Source organism: Triticum urartu, chromosome 1A (assembly GCF_056163025.1).
Source record: "Triticum urartu cultivar PI428250 chromosome 1A, HENAU_Tu73, whole genome shotgun sequence".
Classification (NCBI taxonomy): Eukaryota; Viridiplantae; Streptophyta; class Magnoliopsida; order Poales; family Poaceae; genus Triticum; species Triticum urartu.
The window spans coordinates 573223890-573243852 of record NC_141873.1 but is presented as its reverse complement, the minus strand read 5'-3'; the positions used below and the strand labels follow the sequence as shown (position 1 = coordinate 573243852).

General features: G+C 45.9%; 1 protein-coding gene across 1 annotated transcript; it reads right to left on the bottom strand.

The window, feature by feature from the left end:
* Positions 1 to 4277: 4277 nt before the first annotated feature.
* Positions 4278 to 5808, bottom strand: LOC147992904 (uncharacterized). The gene is given in 2 exon segments (XM_087532494.1): positions 4278 to 5208; positions 5211 to 5808. Coding segments are annotated over 2 exon segments (921 nt in total). The 5' UTR covers positions 5803 to 5808; the 3' UTR covers positions 4278 to 4879.
* Positions 5809 to 19963: the final 14155 nt, after the last annotated feature.

Sequence of the window (19963 nt, the reverse complement as noted above, 5' to 3'; positions counted from 1 at the left end):
ACCGGAAGGGCCCCGGGGGTCCACCGGGTGGGGCCACCTATCCTGGAGGGCCCCATGGGCTGAATTGGGTGGGGAACCAGCCCCTAGTGGGCTGGTGCGCCCCCCTTGGGCCTGCCCTGCGCCTAGGGTTTGGAAACCCTAGGGGTGGGGGCGCCCCCACTTGGCTTGGGGGGGGGGGGGGGGGAAGCCACCCTTGGCCGCCGCCCCCTTGGAGATCCATCTCCCTAGGGCCGGCGCCCCCCAAGGCCCCTATATAAAGAGGGGGGGAGGGAGGGCAGCCACACCCCTTGCTCTTGGCGCCTCCCTCTCCCTCCGTAACACCTCTCCTCCCCGCTTGCGCTTGGCGAAGCCCTGCCGGGATCCTGCTGCATCCACCACCGCGCCGTCGTGCTGCTGGATCTTCATCAACCTCTCCTTTCCCCTTGCTGGATCAAGAAGGAGGAGACATCTTCCTAACCGTACGTGTGTTGAACATGGAGGTGCCATCCGTTCGGCACTAGGTCATCAGTGATTTGAATCACGTCGAGTACGACTCCATCAACCCTGTTCTCTTGAACGCTTCCGCTCGCGATCTACAAGGTTATGTAGATGCACTCCTCTCTCCCTCGTTGCTAGATGACTCCATAGATTGATCTTGGTGATGCGTTGAAAATTTTAAAATTCTGCTACGTTCCCCAACAGTGTCATCATGAGCTAGGTCTATGCGTAGTTACTATGCACGAGTAGAACACAAAGCAGTTGTGGGCGTCGATATTGTCAATTTGCTTGCCGTTACTAGTATTATCTTGATTCGGCGATATCGTGGGATGAAGCGGCCCGGACCGACCTTACACGTACGCTTACGTGAGAATGGTTCCACCGACTGACATGCACTAGTTGCATAAGGTGGCTGGCGGGTGTCTGTCTCTCCCACTTTAGTCGGACCGGATTCGATGAACAGGGTCCTTATGAAGGGTAAATAGAAATTGTCAATTCACGTTGTGGTTTTGGCGTAGGTAAGAAACGTTCTTGCTAGAAACCTATAGCATCCACGTAAAAACTTGCAACAACAATTAGAGGACGTCTAACTTGTTTTTGCAGCAAGTGTTTTGTGATGTGATATGGCCAAAGGATGTGATGAATGATATATGTGATGTATGATATGATCATGTTCTTGTAATAGGAATCACGACTTGCATGTCGATGAGTATGACAACCGGCAGGAGCCATAGGAGTTGTCTTTATTTATTTATGACCTGCGTGTCAACATAAACGTGATATAATTACTTTACGTTATTGCTAAAGCGTTAGCCATAGTAGTAGAAGTAATAGATGACGAGACAACTTCAAGAAGACACGATGATGGAGATCATGGTGTCATGTCGGTGACAACGATGATCATGGAGCCCTGAAGATGGAGATCAAAAGGAGCAAATGATATTGGGCATATCATGTCACTATTTGATTGCATGTGATGTTTATCATGTTTTACATCTTATTTGCTTAGAACGACGGTAGCTTAAATAAGATGATCCCTCGTAATAATTTCAAGAAAGTGTTCCCCTAACTGTGCACCGTTGCGAAGGTTCGTTGTTTTGAAGCACCACATGATGATCGGGTGTGATAGATTCTAACGTTCGAATACAAAATGTTCCTGAGGTGCCTGCACCGACTAGAGAGGAAGTTAATGATGATGATCATGAAACTTCAGATCAAGTTACTACTGAACTTCGTAGGTCCACAAGGACACATTCCGCACCAGAGTGGTACGGCAACCCTGTCTTGGAAATCATGTTGTTAGACAACGGTGAACCTTCGAACTATGAAAAAGCGATGGCGGGCCCGAATTCCGACAAATGGCTGGAAGCCGTGAAATCCGAGATAGGATCCATGTATGAAAACGAAGTATGGACTTTGACTGACTTGCCCGATGATCGGCGAGCCATAGAAAATAAATGGATCTTTAAGAAGAAGACAGACACGGATGGTAATGTGACCATCTATAAAGCTCGGCTTGTCGCTAAGGGTTATCGACAAGTTCAAGGGGTTGACTACGATGAGACTTTCTCACCCGTAGCGAAGCTGAAGTCCGTCCGAATCATGTTAGCAATTGCCGCATTCTATGATTATGAGATATGGCAAATGGACGTCAAAACGACATTCCTTAATGGTTTCCTTAAGGAAGAATTGTATATGATGCAGCCGGAAGGTTTTGTCGATCCTAAGAATGCTGACAAGGTGTGCAAGCTCCAACGCTCGATTTATGGGCTGGTGCAAGCATCTCGGAGTTGGAACATTTGTTTTGATGAGATGATCAAAGCGTTTGGGTTTACGCAGACTTATGGAGAAGCCTGCATTTACAAGAAAGTGAGTGGGAGCTCTGTAGCATTTCTCATATTGTATGTGGATGACATACTGTTGATGGGAAATAATATAGAATTCTTGGAAAGCATAAAGGCCTACTTGAACAAGTGTTTTTCAATGAAGGACCTTGGAGAAGCTGCTTATATATTAGGCATCAAGATCTATAGAGATAGATCGAGACGCCTCATTGGTCTTTCACAGAGTACGTACCTTGACAAGATATTGAAGAAGTTCAAAATGGATCAGTCAAAGAAGGGGTTCTTGCCTGTATTGCAAGGTACGAGATTGAGCACGGCTCAATGTCCGACCACGGCAGAAGATAGAGAAAAGATGAGTGTCGTCCCCTATGCCTCGGCCATAGGGTCTATCATGTATGCTATGCTGTGTACCAGACCTGATGTAAACCTTGCCGTAAGTTTGGTAGGAAGGTACCAAAGTAATCCCGGCATGGAACACTGGACAGCGATCAAGAATATCCCGAAGTACCTGAAAAGGACTAAGGACATGTTTCTCGTGTATGGAGGTGACGAAGAGCTCGTCGTAAAGGGTTAGGTCGATGCTAGCTTCGACACAGATCTGGATGACTCTAAGTCACAAACCGGATACGTGTATATTTTGAATGGTGGGGCAGTAAGCTGGTGCAGTTGCAAGCAAAGCGTTGTGGCGGGATCTACATGTGAAGCGGAGTACATGGCAGCCTCGGAGGCAGCACAAGAAGCAGTCTGGGTGAAGGAGTTCATTACCGACCTAGGAGTCATACCCAATGCGTCGGGCCCGATGACTCTCTTCTGTGACAACACTGGAGCTATTGCCCTTGCCAAGGAGCCCAGGTTTCACAGGAAGACCAGGCATATCAAGCGTTGCTTCAATTCCATTCGTGAAAGTGTTCAAAATGGAGACATAGAGATTTGTAAAGTACATACGGACCTAAATGTGGCAGATCCGTTGACTAAACCTCTCCCTAGAGCAAAACATGATCAACACCAGAACTGCATGGGTGTTCGATTCATCACAATGTAACTAGAATATTGACTCTAGTGCAAGTGGGAGACTGTTGGAAATATGCCCTAGAGACAATAATAAAAGGTTATTATTATATTTCTTTGTTCATGATAATTGTCTATTGTTCATGCTATAATTGTGTTATCCGGAAATCGTAATACATGTGTGAATACATAGACCACAACACGTCCCTAGTGAGCCTCTAGTTGACTAGCTCGTTGATCAAAAGATAGTCATGGTTTCCTGACTATGGACATTGGATGTCATTGATAACGGGATCACATCATTAGGAGAATGATGTGATGGACAAGACCCAATCCTAAGCATAGCTCAAAGATCGTGTAGTTCGTTTGCTGTAGCTTTTCCGAATGTCAAGTATCATTTCCTTAGACCATGAGATTGTGCAACTCCCGGATACCGTAGGAGTGCCTTGGGTGTGCCAAACGTCACAACGTAACTGGGTGACTATAAAGGTACATTACAGGTATCTCCGAAAGTATCTGTTGGGTTGGCACGAATCGAGACTGGGATTTGTCACTCCGTATGATGGAGAGGTATCTCTGGGCCCACTCGGTAATGCATCATCATAATGAGCTCAATGTGATCAAGTGGTTGATCACGGGATCATGCATTACGGCACGAGTAAAGTGACTTGCCGGTAACGAGATTGAACGAGGTATTGGGATACTGACGATCGAGTCTCGGGCAAGTAACATACCGATTGACAAAGGGAATTGTATACGGATTGATTGAATCCTCGACATCGTGGTTCATCCGATGAGATCATCGTGGAGCATGTGGGAGCCAACATGGGTATCTAGATCCCGCTGTTGGTTATTGACCGGAGAGGCGTCTCGGTCATGTCTGCATGTCTCCCGAACCCGTAGGGTCTACACACTTAAGGTTCGGTGACGCTAGGGTTGTAGAGATATTAGTATGCAGTAACCCGAAAGTTGTTCGGAGTCCCGGATGAGATCACGGACGTCACGAGGAGTTCCGGAATGGTCCGGAGGTAAAGATTTATATATGGGAAGTCAAATTTTGGCCATCGGGAAGGTTTCGAGGGTTATCAGTATTGTACCGGGACCACCGAAAGGGTCCCGGGGGTCCACCGGGTGGGGCCACCTATCCCGGAGGGCCCCATGGGCTGAATTGGGTGGGGAACCAGCCCCTAGTGGGCTGGTGCGCCCCCCTTGGGCCTGCCCTGCGCCTAGGGTTTGGAAACCCTAGGGGTGGGGGCGCCCCCCACTTGGCTTGGGGGGGGGGGAAGCCACCCTTGGCCGCCGCCCCCTTGGAGATCCATCTCCCTAGGGCCGGCGCCCCCCAAGGCCCCTATATAAAGAGGGGGGAGGGAGGGCAGCCACACCCCTTGCTCTTGGCACCTCCCTCTCCCTCCGTAACACCTCTCCTCCCCGCTTGCGCTTGGCGAAGCCCTGCCGGGATCCTGCTGCATCCACCATCGCGCCGTCGTGCTGCTGGATCTTCATCAACCTCTCCTTTCCCCTTACTGGATCAAGAAGGAGGAGACGTCTTCCTAACCGTACGTGTGTTGAACGCGGAGGTGCCGTCCGTTCGGCACTAGGTCATCGGTGATTTGAATCACGTCGAGTACGACTCCATCAACCCCGCTCTCTTGAACACTTCCGCGCGCGATACAAGGGTATGTAGATGCACTCCTCTCTCCCTCGTTGCTAGATGACTCCATAGATTGATCTTGGTGATGCGTAGAAAATTTTAAAATTCTGCTACGTTCCCCAACACTTTCTTCACCGCAGAAATCACACTTCAGTTTTTTCTCTCTATCCTTATAGTATATCATGCAACGGTTAACACATGCATCTATTTACAGGAGTGGCATTTTAAACCAGCTAAGATACACTTGCACTCATACAAGCTTGATGGCATTTTATTGCCTTGTGGGAGTGTATCTTGCCAAAGTTTCAGTAAACTATTTATGCAGTCCCCTGACAAATTGTATTGTGACTTAATTCCCATCAAGCGTGTAACAGTAGCAAAGCGCGAGGTTTGGGTGAACTCATGGAGTGGGTCTCTAACAGCTGAAAACATGGCATAAAAAGCTTTGGCATCTGGTGTTGGCTCCTCGTCTACATTATCGACATGCATTGCATCCCCAAAGTCACACAACATGTACTCTAAGCAATCAGTGTTGACAGACTCCACTCTATCTACATGAACATGATGCTCCCCATGTGCAGTCCATCTAAAGTAGTTGGGCATGAAACCCCAATGACAAAGATGAGAGGTCATCAATTGTTTTTTTCTTCCACTACCATTGCGACATTTTGAGCAAGGACAAGAAACTCCAAACTTGGCACTACGGACACCCTCAAAAACATGGTTCACAAAAGCATTTGTATTGCGTATCCACTCATCAGAATGCCTTCCATTATCCTTCCACCCATTATACATCCAGCTACGTTGAGCATCCAAAGACATGGTTTGGTTTTGTACTTAAATCTGAAATAAAAATGAATTTCTACCATCACGAGTCGCATCCCAACAAAAAATGAATGCATCATACACACTAAAATAGAAAACCACTCATCACCAACAAAAAATAACCCCACATTCCCACATCATACAAGTGAACAATGCATTAATCAACATAGTTTTCATGGAAAGAAGAAATCACAATACCTACTTGATTTAGCAATGCATTTCTTCTCTGTTGATTCGATGCCACGAGCAGGGAACTTTTCTTCAAGCAAACAACACCCGACACTTGTTAGTTTCTGAAAAAAAATGTAGAAAACCAATGAAGAATATTAGAGGACTTCCATTTATTCATAACATAAAACAAAGACTGGGGTGGAAAAGCCCAACAATCGCGGCTACTAGCTTTCATATGGATAACTAAACAACAATGGTAAAACACACACGCAATTTTGTGTAGATAACTACAACAATCGTAAAAATGCAGTAATCTGACCACTGTTAACATGAGCATATATAGTAATCAATGAAGCTATTGTTTCTGTCATTCGTGCAATTACAGTAGCTATGAACAAATTTAACAGATAAACTACATGAAACATTTCCTGTTCACTGTGTTTAGTGCCTGCATTCTGACCACAACTTACATGGTTGAATGGTTTATTCATGTGTTCGTGCATCTCCATATCAATCAGTTCTTCTATTTCTTCTTTTGCTAGAAATTTCTTTTATTCCTAGGACCTTTCATACACCTTTTAACCAAGATGTTTGAACTAAAAACCCCACCTGCTGGAGAAGATACTGAACAGCGTCCACATGTACTGAATAGCGCACCACCTACTGCTTCCTTCGGATGCTAAAACCAAAACAACAGTTTCAGAATTTTGCTAGACATACACAAGTACAACTATCTAAGCCAGCAATCAAACATCTTTCTAAACTAGAGGGGAAGAGAGATAGAGACAACCTTTTGGACCGAAGCAGCTGCGTACAACAGAGCAGACCGGGTGCTCGTCCAATCAGCGGGGGCAGCACCGTCTCCGCATCCAAAGGGCTACCAGTCAGCAGAGTTAAGGGCGTCGCGGATGCGGTCACCACGGGAAGCACGACTCCGTCACCCCGGCCGGCGTGGCCATGGCCGCCACGCCCGTCGCGAATGTCACCGATCCAGTACAGGGGGAAGAAGGGGCGCGACGGAGGGGGGCGGGCCGGGGCGCAGCGGAGCATGGCGGCGTGGGGCGAAGTAGGTCGCGGCGGCACGGGGCGGAGCAGGTCGCGGCGGCGTGGGGCGGGCGGGGATAGAAGAGGGGATTTTTTTAGTCTGGCAGCGCTTGGGGTATGGGTGAAGCGTGAAGGAGGGACCTAGCCAAATAAATTCCTGTACGCGCCCTTTTTCCCTTCCTTTTCTCACTGACCAGTGGGCTCAACTTGTGCGAGGGGAAAAACTTGGCGCGCTGTGTCTATAAAGGAGCGCGGGAGGCAACCTACGTGGCCACATCGAGGGCATCTCTTCGGTCTTTTTTGGCTTCGATGGTACGTACGTGGCACCACCCTAGGGAAATTTTAGTTTCTAATTTTTTGGCTGGAAAGACATCTTTCCCTAGAGGGTCCTGTTCATTTCTTTTCTATCCCTTGAGTTAGCTAATGAGCACTAGGTAAAGAGGTTGGCTCTAGGTAAAATGTGGATTTCTAGTAGTGTCCACCGTGTCCATGTCCGGCGGCCGGCTGCACCCGCCCAAATGTGGTCCGGTTGCTGGCGTGGTAGAGTAGGACATGCGACATGGAGCGGCTAACGGGAGTTGAGACCCCGCCGTCTCCATGCATGCCTTACTCTTTCTCATCGGTGTCTGAAACCTTCACGATGCCGGTGGACAAAGATCGATGATGGATCCATCTTGGAAGGAGCCGGCGACGTCCACCATGATGCGGTTGCGGCGCGCGGGGTGACCGTGCACCATACGAGGTGCCGAAGAATGCGACTCCACCTTGCCAATGTCCGCCTCCTGCGCCTGCTGCCTAGCACAGTGGGCACGTGCGCCATATTTGTGTCAGCCGACTCCCATTTGTTCACCTCCTCCATATTTGAGCCCCAGCGCAACGGTTGGGCATCCACCGACGCGTTCGGACGGTAGATGGACTGCACCGCCTCCGGAGAGGCATCGGCAACACACCTTGCACTGGATCCATGCCCCATTTGGGCTGACGCAATGGATTCCCGACGGAAGGAGTCAGAGCGCTGCCAACTGCTATGGGGAGGCCAGTTGGGGCGTGTGTTTTTTGTCCGGGCACTGACCAGACAGCCCGTCCGAGCGTTTGGGGTGGGTATGGGGAGTCCAATTATACTCCTAGCACAACGACTTTCTGACTGTCTAGAACAACAAGTTTGGCCCGGCTCTAGTGAGGGAGGGTGATGTCGGTGGCGCGCTTTCGGCTCGCTCCAGTGTTTGTAGTCGTCGCTAGGTGTTTTACGAACATGGATGTAAGTTTTATTATTCGTATGTTCTTTGTACTATCATGGTAAGATGAATAGATCAGAAGTTTCTGGCAAAAAATGAAAACGAAAAGAAGAGACAATCGTATAGTGATTCGCAAAAAAAGTTAATTATATAGCATAGCAATTACCATAAGGTCCAAATGCTCAAAATATAGGCGTGGTTCGTTATGCAATATGAATAAAATTTACATATCTATTAATCTGAATTAGCTCTATGACAATCATGATTAAGGCTCTTGATAATTCCTTCAGAATTGGATACTAGTTCCGGTTGGTAGAAAATGTTCTCACTGACACTCTTTAAGGAATTGCCTGCAAATGCATAATCAGCCAATCAAATATTTTCTGAATTTTTTTAGCTGTAGTTTCGCTATAATAAGATATGATTCTCACGATTGAAACTGACAAAAATGGATTCGTCCAAATGATCGAATCAGGTGACAATAATGTTGCTAGCCCAAAATAATAGAGTACATTTACACTGGTTATTCAGAAGCATATTTCCTTTGTCCTATTTTTCTCTCACCCGAGGAACGTAAACCAAGAAGTGTCTATGTTCTGCTTATTGCGACAAGATGGCTACCAATCGCCCAGACATCACGACTTGGCCGGCCCATTTGGGAGTTGTAGCGAGCGTACGTACGAATTGGATTAGTTTTCTAGGTTTATTTTACTGTACTAGTACAAATGCCCATACGTTACACCGGGCAAAAAAATGCACAACCAGCTTCATGTGCTATTGTGCATCAGTTTTTATATCCAAATTTAACAAACGTCCTAATAAGGTTACACGTCAAAATTCCTTATTTTAAATAAAAGTTAACATTTTCATAAAAATTGGAACACTTATTAAGAGTAGTTAACGTTTTTATGAGAATTGGAACATTTCTCTAGGAAAGAACATTTTTTGAACAGGTGTTTTTGATGAAAAGAATGTTTTGTTTTTGGTTGTACATTTCTAGATGGACTTTGTTTTGGTAAAAAATGGAACTTTTTTTTGGGAAATTTTAAGTTTTGTAAACAAATGCAAACATATTTTCTAACAAAGATAGTGTGAACATATGTAAAACTGTGAACAATTTGAAGTTTTTTTATTGTGTTAAATTTTTTTACACATATTTTTTATAGCTTTTTTGTTAGGCAATTTTTAAACATGGTTGTTTAATTGGGAAGAGTTTATTCTTTTTTAACTATCTAGGCTTGGCCCAAACAAAGCACTTGACGTTAACTTTTAATAAAATAAGAATGCACAAACTCATCTTGCTTATCGTTCCCCATTCTCAAGTGTCCCTTGTCCCCCCATTCTCAAGTGTCCCTTCTCAATGCGCCCTGTGCCGCCATCCACCTCGTGTCTACTTCCTCTGTCGAGATGGGCCTATCCCTTCCTCATGTGGCGCACCGTAATGGAGGGTTCCCCATGGGGTTGGGAGGGGGAGGCGCCGAGGGGGGGCGAGCAGTCGCCGTTTGGTGCCCCCTACCAGCTACGGCTAGAGTTGATCAATTGTTTTGTCCAAGCAACATATATGACCATGGATGTGAATGAAAACATTAAAAGGCGACAATACTACTTTTTGCCAAATAATACGCCACCACAATCATGGAAGTCCAGTTGACGATTTTACCTGAAACTGAAGCCGTTATTGAATATATGAACACAACACCAATAAGATGATCTTTGGACGACAGTGAGATAGAGCCATCCATGCATAGAATTAAACTACAATATATTTGTTACGATATTTGAATCAAGTGCTTTTGTTCTAATTCAAGAAAATGCCAGAACTGCAATATATTTGTTTGGTGATGATTCCCTTGGTCAAAGTTCATGAAAATTTATAAACGGAGGTCATATGTTATTTATAAGATCCATAAACATTCCATGAGCAGTGGAATCTTATATCACCTACTTATAGTTCAAACTCAAAGTTGGGGCAGATTTGAATTCGAATTTGAAAAAGGGCAGTCAAATACTCTCTGGAAACTTTTAGATTTATATTATATACTCCCTCTATAAAAAAAATTTTAGTGATCGAAAAAAATCTTATATTACTTTACAAAGGGAGTAAGTAGTAACATCTGTGAAATTTTCCAATATATTTTGTACTTTTTAGCCCCGAGATATTTAGATTATGCTAATCCTGAGAAGCCTATGAAGGAGTAGAGGAGGAAGAGATATTCCAGCTAATTTTGTTTATTTTTATTTTCTTTCAACCTCTCCTTTGCCACTGACCAGTGGGTCTCCTAGGTCAGTCCATCAGCGTCATCTTCAAGGGACACGCGCCGCCTCCTGCCCGATTGACCCTTCATCTTTCTCCTTCTCCACTCCATTACCTCACTCCTCACTCCTCACTCCTTTTCTCCCTCCCTGGACCCCCTTTCTCTTCAAGCTCGCCGGGGATGCCGCCGCTCGCCGTAGCAACGCCAGCTGCAGGGGCTGGCAGGATCCGCCAGCCGTCGGTCCGGATCGACGTCCACGCCTCCGGCTCCGACATGCATGCCCACTAGACGCCGCCGTGAATCACCTCGTTTCTCCGGTGCGTTCTTGCTCATGTGTATTTCCCTAGCTCCATTGTTGCTCCTGTCGTCCCTTTAATGGTGATTCCGGCCGCCGGCGCTGCAGGAACCTCTTGAACCAAGACCACCTTTCTTGGTTCCGTCGGCCGCCGTTGCGACCCCGCCGTGGTCATCGTCCTCCCCGAGCAGCTACAGGGACCATGAAGGGGTCCACGTCTGGACCACATACTCGAAGCCACGGGTCCCTCCTACAGCTTCCTCGACCGCTGACCTCCATTGTTGCCGTCCGAAACTCGCTGTTGTCCGTCCTCTCTCCTCCCTGATCTGTCCGACTCGGCCGCAATGAACAATAAGGTGAGGAGTCGCCTCTGCCCGCTTTTGCCTGCTTGCTGCTTGATACGTCTCCAACGTATCTATAATTTTTGATTGCTCCATGCTATATTATCTACTATTTTGGACATTATTGGGCTTTATTATCCACTTATATATTATTTTTGGGACTAACCTATTAACCGGAGGCCCAGCCCAGAATTGCTGTTTTTATGCCTATTTTAGTGTTTTGGAGAAACAGAATATCAAACGGAGTCCAAACGGAATGAAACCTTCGGAAACGTGATTTTCTCATCAGATAAGATCCAGGAGACTTGGACCCTTCGTCAAGAAAGCCACGAGGCGGTCACGAGGGTGGAGGGCGCGCCCCCCTAGGGCGCGCCCCCTGCCTCGTGGGCCCCTCGAAGCTCCCCCGACATACTTCTTCCTCCTATATATACCTACGTACCCCCAAACGATCGGGGACGGAGCCAAAAACCTAATTCCACCGCCGTAACTTTCTGTATCCACGAGATCCCTTCTTGGGGCCTGTTCCGGAGCTCCGCCGGAGGGGGCATCGATCACGGAGGGCTTCTACATCATCATCCAAGCCCCTCCGATGGAGTGTGAGTAGTTTACTTCAGACCTACGGGTCCATAGTTAGTAGCTAGATGGCTTCTTCTCTCTTTTTGGATCTCAATACAATGTTCTCCCCCTCTCTTGTGGAGATCTATTCGATGTAATCTTGTTTTTGCGGTGTGTTTGTTGAGATCGATGAATTGTGGGTTTATGATCCAGTCTATCTATGAATAATATTTGGATCTTCTCTGAATTCTTTTATGTATGATTAGTTATCTTTGCAAGTCTCTTCGAATTATCTGTTTGGTTTGGCCTACTAGATTGGTTTTTTCTTGCCATGGGAGAAGTGCTTAGCTTTGGGTTCGATCTTGCGGTGTCCTTTCCCAGTGACAGAAGGGGCAGCAAGGCACGTATTGTATTGTTGCCATCGAGGATAACAAGATGGGTTTTTTTTATCATATTGCATGAAACTATCCCTCTACATCATGTCATCTTGCTTAAGGCGTTACTCTGTTTTTAACTTAATACTCTAGATGCATGCTGGATAGCGGTCGATGAGTGGAGTAATAGTAGTAGATGCAGGCAGGAGTCGGTCTACTTGTCTCAGACGTGATGCCTATATACATGATCATACCTAGATATTCTCATAACTATGCTCAATTCTTTCAATTGCTCAACAGTAATTTGTTCACTCACCATAGAATACTTATACTCTTCAGAGAAGCCACTAGTGAAACCTATGGCCTCCGAGTCTCTTTCTATCATATCAATCTCCATCACTTTATTATTGCTTTGCTTTTACTTTGCCTTTTACTTTTTACTTTGCATCTCTATACCAAAAATACCAAAAATATTATTTATCATCTCTATTAGATCTCACTTTCGTAAGTGACCGTGAAGGGATTGACAACCCCTAAGCGCGTTGGTTCCGTTGAGCTATTGTTTTTGTGTAGGTACGAGGGACTCGCGCGTAGCCTCCTACTGCATTGATACCTTGGTTCTCAAAAACTGAGGGAAATACTTATGCTACTTTGCTGCATCATCCTCTCCTCTTTGGGAAAATTGTAACACCCCAAGACCGGAGCTTCAGATGCCTTCCAGGGTTTCCGGATTTCGTCGTGTGATTTGTTTTGGTTCGTTGCATTTCATCCTTGCATCTTGTGCATTGCATCATGTCATCTTGCAACCCATTTTAAAACTCAACTAAATAAATTGCATGGATCTTCGGTCCATTTAAATCGAGGGATTTCACATGGTGATTCTCTTTACAACTTATCCTCTCGATATTTAGAGAGCTATAGTAATTATTCCAATTATGTGGAATTACCTTAACACACTTGCAAAAATCCCAATGCCTTTTATTATTTCAACTCTTGGCCTCTAACTTTGCCACTTGTCCTTTCATCATTTTCCGGAGCTCCACCTAATTTCTCAACATTTTTGGGCACTTCGAAAAACCTATCCTAGTTCAAACCTTTTGAATTAAATTCAAAGGAATTTGAATTTAATCTTTCAACTTGACCTTTTTCTATTTTCCCGGACCGTGCACATTTTTCTGAATCCGTGAAAATTATCCCCGTGCCGAAATTCTTCCTCTAACCTTCTCTTCTCTCTTTTCCTTTCTCCTATTTTTTGTCTCTGTTTTTGTTAAGAGTAGAATCAAGAGAGGGAGAGAAGGGAGCCCAGCAGGCCATTTGGGCCCAGCTGCATCTAACCTAGCCGGCTCCAAGGCCCACTCCCCCGGCCCACCTAACCCTCTAACCTAGCCCGATCCCCTCGCATCTCCCCTCACTCCCTCGTTCGTCCACCGCCGCCAGGGAGAAGCCCCGCACATCGATCTCTCCCTCGTCTCGCTCCTCCCTCGATCCCTCTCCTCCTCTGTTTCCTACCGCCGCCGCGCACACACACACACCCACATAGCACCCCGCAGCCAGCGCCAGGAGCTCGCCTCTCCTTCGCCATGGCCTCACAGCCCGATCCCCATGGCGCATGGTCGCCGCCAAGCTCTGCGCGCCAAGCCCTGCCCGACCTCCTCCTACGCCGTCGCCTCGCCATGGAGCAGCTTCGCTCGGGCCCCTTCTGCATCGTGCCCATGCCGCCGCGCCAAGTTCCCGCCGATGCCGCTGCAAGTCCCGTGGTCGTCGCCCTTGCATCGCGCCTCAAGCCATCGCCGCCTCCTACTGTGTTCTTCTCTCACCGGAGCCGCATCAAGTCACAGTGCTGCCCTGCTTCCTCGTCCTCGCCGTCGCTTCCCTACACCTCTAGGCGCCGCCCCCGCAACCCTCTCCATCGAGCAGGATCAGGAGCGCCATGAGGACGCCCGCCTCGACCGCGCGTGGGCTGCGTTCTCGCCCTTGCTGCTTACCCAGGGACCAAGCGGTCCGATGCCGGCCTCGCCAAGGCCCAGCTTCGCCAGCTCCTCCGGCCCAGCTCCCGCTGACCTCCTCGAGTTCACGACCTAGGACCTGAGACCCGTTGCCTTCGCTGCTAATTTTCCGTGGACGTCAAGTACCAGTACCACAACCCTGGATGGCTGCGAGTCGTGTACCTCTACAGCTAGTGCGCTTTGCGTCAAGTCCGACTACAACGTGAACAAACTACCGTCTCCGAAGAACCGTACGTACCCGAACCGTCAAGCACCTTCTCCGAGGATTTTGCCAAGTACCATGACATGACGATCCTCGAACGCGTCAAGTACCTCTTCGCAAGACCAAGTTCCTCTACGACATGTGTACGACTACCGCCGCCGTGATTTTTGACAAGACGTCGTGAGCCTCTACTTCCACTACGACCCGTGTACCACTACTTCCTTCGACGAACTCGAACCGCTCCGAGTATGCACCCCTTCGAAGGTATAACCGCCGAGACGATGACCCGTGGACCGAATGCATATGTTGTATGAAATGCTCGTGTTGGCTCCGTGTCGGAGTTGTTCGGTGCACGTTGCCACTCTTTTGCCTTGCCACCGACATGTGGGAACCCCGTAATCGGGAGCACCCCACCATCCTTGCATGACACGCTCCCGTCACTTCCTTTTGCACCGGTATCCTCGTGGGGTACCGGAGAACCGATATGTTGTCGTGGCATCATTTTCGGATTTGTCGTCGTGGCACCCTTTTCCTTTCCACCACGATGTCAAATGCTTCATAATAATGCTCTTGTCAAGTTTTAATAAAAAAAATGCATAAACTTGTTCATGTCATCTACATCATGATAACAACTATTAAAATATTTAAATTGTTATTGCATTAAATTACTAAGGCATATGGGGATTTACCAGATTTGTTGTTTGTTATATCCGGCCCCATTTAAATTGTTTAAATGGTATAGTTTTGTTATGTTTCACCTCTTGCCATGTTAACCAACATTTAACTTTGTTGAGTACCTAACCGGGAGTGAATTAAATAATTGATGTGGTGTTCCATCAATATGCAACTCGTTGCATATTGAACTCCATTTAACTTGTAGCTTTGTTTGTGCACTTTGCCATGCCATGTATCTTTAAACCGGACATGCATCATACTTGTTTGCACATCATGCCATGTCTATGTGGTGGTTGTTTACTATGTTGTGTGCTTCTTTTCCGGTGATTGCTTCTTCGGGTTGGTTCCGGTAACATCGAGTTTGTGAGGAACCGTTCGACTACGTCCGTTTGTCTTCTTCATGGACTCGTTCTTCTTCCTTGCGGGATTTCAGGCAAGATGATCATACCCTCGAAATCACTACTATCTTTGCTATGCTAGTTTGCTCGCTCTTTTGCTATGCCAATGCTACGATGCCTACCATTTGCTTGTCAGCCTCCCAAATTGCCATGTCAAACCTCTAACCCACCATGTCCTAGCAAACCGTTGATTGGCTATGTTACCGCTTTGCTCAGCCCCTCTTATAGCGTTGCTAGTTGCAGGTGAAGATTGGAGGCCGTTCCTTGTTGGAACATATTTGTTTACTTGTTGGGATATCACAATATATCTTATTTAATTAATGCATCTATATAATTGGTAAAGGGTGGAAGGCTCGGCCTTATGCCTGGTGTTTTGTTCCACTCTTGCCGCCCTAGTTTCCGTCATATCGGTGTTATGTTCCTGGATTTTGCGTCCCTTACGCGGTTGGGCTATAATGGGAACCCCTTGACATTTCGCCTTAAGTAAAGCTCTTCCAGCAATGCCCAACATTGGTTTTACCATTCGCCACCTAGCCTCTTTTTCCCTTGGGTTTCGCGGACTCAAGGGTCATCATTATTTTAACCCCCCCGGGCCAGTGCTCCTCTGAGTGTTGGTCCAACTGTCAGCTACCGGTGACCACCAGGGGCAACTCTGGGCTGGCCTACCCGTACCTAAGACAATCTGAGTGTGCCCTGAGAAAGAGATATGTGCAGCTCCTATCGGGATTTGTCGGCACATTCGGGCGGTGTTGCTGGTTTAGTTTTACCCTATCGAAATTTCTTGTTGTACCGGGATACCGAGTCTGATCGGAACGTCTCGGGTGGAGGTCTATTCCTTCGTTGACCGTGAGAGCTTGTTATGGGCTAAGTTGGGACACCCCTGCAGGGATTTGAACTTTCGAAAGCCGTGCCCGCGGTTATGGGGAGATGGGAGTTTGTTAACGTCCGGTTGTAGAAAACCTGAACTTGACCTTAATTAAAATGAATCAACCGCGTGTGTAACCGTGATGGTCTGTTTCCGGCGGAGTCCGGGAAGTGAACACGGTTGTTGGAGTTATGCTTGACGTAGGTAGTCCAGGATCACTTCTTGATCATACTTTTATCGACCGTGCTTTGCCTTCTCTTCTCGCTCTCATTTGCGTATGTTAGCCACCATATATGCTAGTCGCTTGCTGCAGCTCCACCTCATACCTTTACCTTACCCATGAGCTTAAATAGTCTTGATCGCGAGGGTGCGAGATTGCTGAGTCCCCGTGGCTCACAGATACTTCCAAACCAGCTTGCAGGTGCCAATGAGTCCGTGCAGATGACGCAACCAAGCTCAGGAGGAGCTCGATGCAGATCTTGTCCTTTGTGGTGTTTCGTTCTAGTTGATCAGTAGTGGAGCCTAGTTGGGGTCGATCGGGGACCTTTTGTCGCATTTGGGGTTCTTCTTTTATTTTGGCTCCGTAGTCGGGCCCTGATTGTATTTGGTTGTTGTAATGCTTTATTCATGTAATTGTGTGAAGTGGCGAGTGTAAGCCAACTATGTAATCTCTTTCCCTTATTATATTACATGGGTTGTGTGAAGATTACCTCACTTGCGACATATGCCTTCAATGCGATTATGCCTCTAAGTCGTGCCTCGACACGTGGGAGATATAGTCGCATCGAGGGTGTTACAAGTTGGTATCAGAGCCTTCCCCGACCTTAGGAGCCCCATTGCTTGATCGTTATTAGTGGCCGAGTTGTGTCTAGAAAAATGTTTTGAGTCAATTAGGAATTATATATCGGAGAGTTTAGGAATTCTTTTTACTTCCCAGTCTCTTCATCGCTCTGGTAAGGCATCCTGACGTAGAGTTTTGACTCTTCTCTTCTCAAATTTCACTAAATTTTTTTTTAGGATCACGCGGGTATCTTGGAATCGTTCCGATGGTTTTATGATGAGAACATTGTCTTGGTGCCTCCTGTCAGGGGTTTAGTGGAAGTGTCCCGGGGAGTTGAGCTCTGAGGTGTTGTCGTCATAATTTTATCGTTGCAATTCTGGAATACCTGAGTTTAGTACGCCGACATCGAAAATCTCTTTTATGCAGTTCGTTGGTGAGATAACCTCGACGCCTCCCAGTACTGGGGCGGGAGTTCGGGAGTATTGCCATAACTTGTATAACAGATGCTTTTCGAAGGTTGAGGTAGACGATTTCCGAAGGTTTCTTGGTTATGTGTTGAAGGATGGATACAGCTGGATGTAGGATTTGCTAGTTTGGGTGAGATATTATGCTTCCCCTGTATCCCCAACACCTGATTGCATAACCGGAAAATTTCGGGAGTTTCATGGGTGGGAATTCAAGTAGCTCTTAGAATTTCTTTCCGACAGATGTATGATATGAAATTGGGGTTCGACGTCTAGTGGTCCGCCTATTCACGGTCGGTTTTACAGTGGTCTCGTTGTGTCTTAAAGAGTCCTTGGCTATGCCGACTCGGGGACGCTTCGTATGTCATGTGCACTGCCTTGTACATGATGGTGCTGTACGATCGAGCCCGTGTAGGCCCCACCACGAAAACTTCGGACGAAATCTCTATCATATGTTTGTTCCGGCTTATTCTGCAAGCCAATCCTTTGTTTTGTTTTGAGTTGTGGTATTTGAGTTGCTTCGAAGTCAAATGTTGATTCCATACCTTTTCCAAGTGGTGTTCTCATACTTCTATGTTAATACTTATCCTTCTTGATAATCGAGTTGTCATTTCAATTTCTTCTCAACTGGTGTACTTCTCTTCAAGTGGATCCAATCATTTCAACAACCGCAAGATCAATTATCACTTCTTCTCAACGGTGTTCGTTTCATCTATTCTAGATTGTCTTTGTTTTCTCCCACCCTCCCCCCCTTTGTTTTTCTCCAAGGATTCAGATCTCTTAATCGAGTATCCATATTATTGATGTGAAGTCTCTCCATTCTTTTCTATCAATATTCTTATCCGGTGATTATCAGGAAGATTCTAACGGAGCTTCAAGTTCGTCAACCTTCACTCATTTTTCTTCTCCGGTGGTTTAAATTCAAGCGTTATTGATCATATCTTCTCCTCGTTTTCAAATACCTTCTCATAACGGTTCACCTAATAATCTTTCACCGCTCGTTATTCTATTGTTCCGGAGTGCTCAAGATATCTCGAAGATTCGTGCTTCCACTCTGCGTTCGTTCAAGATCTTTCGAGGTTGTTATCTCATTCAAGCCATTTAAATTCAACCGGTGCAATCTCTCTTTGAAATCGTTCTACGGTGTATCTTTTCAGTGGGCCCTAACCCACAGGTCTTTTCCCAGGATCTTACCTGACTCTTCTAATTTTCCCGGAGCTATCCTAAATTCTTTTCCAAGTTTGACGTAAGAATGAGTTATCATCAGTCAAATACGTTTCTCCAAGATCTTTCAAATTCTTTTGATCGTTGGCTCAACCTCTTCGTTTTGATTCTTCCGGAGTGTCTAAATAATTCTTGGTGGTGTTTCCGTCATCATTCTCGGGGATTTGTAGACCGAAGAAGATTTTTCTCTCTCAATCTTGCTCCATTCTCTTCAAGATTCGCGATTCTATCTTGTTGCCATCCTCTCATAATTATTTGCGATTGTGAGATATTCTTTTCAAACATCCGGAGTAATTCAGGAGCCTTTTCAGTTTGTTCATCCGAAGCCCATCATCTAAGATTTATTCATTCTCAGCTTTCAGTTATCATTCTCCAATTTTACCGGCGCTTCATTCAAGTGATTTTAATCAGTTCGTGATCCCTTCGTTCTCATGTATCTAGTTTCTCTCAAGCATCTTCGTTCATCTGCAAATTCTTCCCGGTGATTCGTTATCTTTTATTCGTTCATTTTAAATTCTTATGGTGGTTCGTTCAAGATTTCTCTTCCTTATCAATTTATTCGTTATTTCAATTCTACCGGTGGTTCGTTCAATATTTTCCAAAGTTGGCGCTATATCTATCTTAATGCTCTCTACGAGAATAAGTAGTATGCCAAATCCATTGATTGTCATCAATTTAATTGGTGAAGGATAAGCATAATGTAATTCTTATTCTTGTTTCATTCAAGTGATTAATTCTTTATTCCAGAGGCTCATCAAAATTCTTGATCTCAGTTGTTCATCTTATCTTTCCCGGAGTTCCTACCTCTCGTAATTATATCACCACGGAGGTTCATCTAAATCATTACAAGGTTTCACCTTGTGTTTGCAACTTCTCTTTCTTCTCGTTATCCTTTCGTTACCGGAGTTCTTCTTGGAGATTCTACATGTTGGTTCATCAAGGATTTATATTCCTTCTCGAAATGTTCATCGAGATTCTTTTCAAAGGAGCTCAAGTTTTCTTCATATTGTAATCCGGAGTGCTTTCTTTATTCCATATCATTGGAGGTGGTATTATGTCATTCTTGATAATTGGAATTCATGTTTCATGATTCACATGTTGTCAAGAATGAGATATTTTAAATCCATCAATCTCGTCATTGGAGTTACCTTGGGTTATATTTCACCTAAAGCCTTCCCTGAGGATTGTTGCTATTTATGGTGCTATAATTGACCCAAGTTCTTCTATTATCCTCCCAGTGAATTAAGTTTCTCGTCTCCTTGTTCATATAAAT